At 44.8% G+C, this 817-nt stretch overlaps 1 protein-coding gene across 1 annotated transcript in view; it reads left to right on the top strand.

The window, feature by feature from the left end:
- Positions 1 to 479: 479 nt before the first annotated feature.
- Positions 480 to 817, top strand: part of PHALS_10016 (camkk camkk-meta protein kinase) — a gene marked incomplete at both ends in the record, with an annotated part of 906 nt that continues 568 nt past the window's right edge. Inside the window, one exon of the mRNA XM_024725365.1 lies at positions 480 to 502. Within this exon, the coding sequence (XP_024576149.1) occupies positions 480 to 502 (23 nt within the window). The remainder of the gene's footprint in view (positions 503 to 817) is intronic.

Consider the following 817-nt stretch of genomic DNA (forward strand, 5'->3'; position numbering starts at 1 on the left):
TGCTTCTGTCACATCGACTACTTCGTATGTCGATAAAAACTTCTCAATTGCCAAATGATTGCGACTTGGAAAAAATTTAGCAGTGTATTCATGAAACATCTCCAATTTCCCGCTCGTCAATGCGTTATATGTATCGGGGCCGAATTGAAGTCGGCGCCACACTGATTTAGGTGACGATTTTCTCCACCGGTGAAGTAATTGCGCTTTCAGGGATTGAACAATGTCAATGGCGTTAAGTCCTAGGTGACGTTTCGCCTCGTTAATCTGCTGCACTAAGTTGCCATCTCCATCGAAATGAGTCGTCAAAATTCTCAACAATACGTCCCAACTGTAGGAACCTTTTCTTTTTTTTCTACTGTGCGAAACAGTGTACCACAATAGCTCGTCAAACTTTCCATTGCGTATCGCTTCGCTAAGATTGTCGCCGAATTCCAGAAGTTGATAAAAAATTGAAAGGTGATTTATTTTCCATCAGCATAATGTCCCTATGGTGCCGTGCCAAGTGCGTCATCATGCGCAATTTTTCGCCATTTGCGCTCGTTGCCAGGTGATGTAACCTGTTATCCACATCTTTGTCACTGAACCTTTCTAAAAGTGGCGCGACCGGCGAGAGTCTATTTTTGTGTTTGGCATCACGATTGTGCTTCGCGCACAAGTCGACCAATCCTTCCATCTCTGGACTCGTCAAAGCAGAGTCGAGGTCTAGATACTCATTTAAACTCGTCACGTAAGCGTTGAATCTGCTGGGACTGTTCTTTCCACCAGTGCATGTACGGCATCAGACATCTTGCCGAGCAAAGGACCATTAGCTCGCTCT

Source organism: Plasmopara halstedii (genome assembly GCF_900000015.1).
Source record: "Plasmopara halstedii genome assembly, contig: Scaffold_444, whole genome shotgun sequence".
Classification (NCBI taxonomy): Eukaryota; Oomycota; class Peronosporomycetes; order Peronosporales; family Peronosporaceae; genus Plasmopara; species Plasmopara halstedii.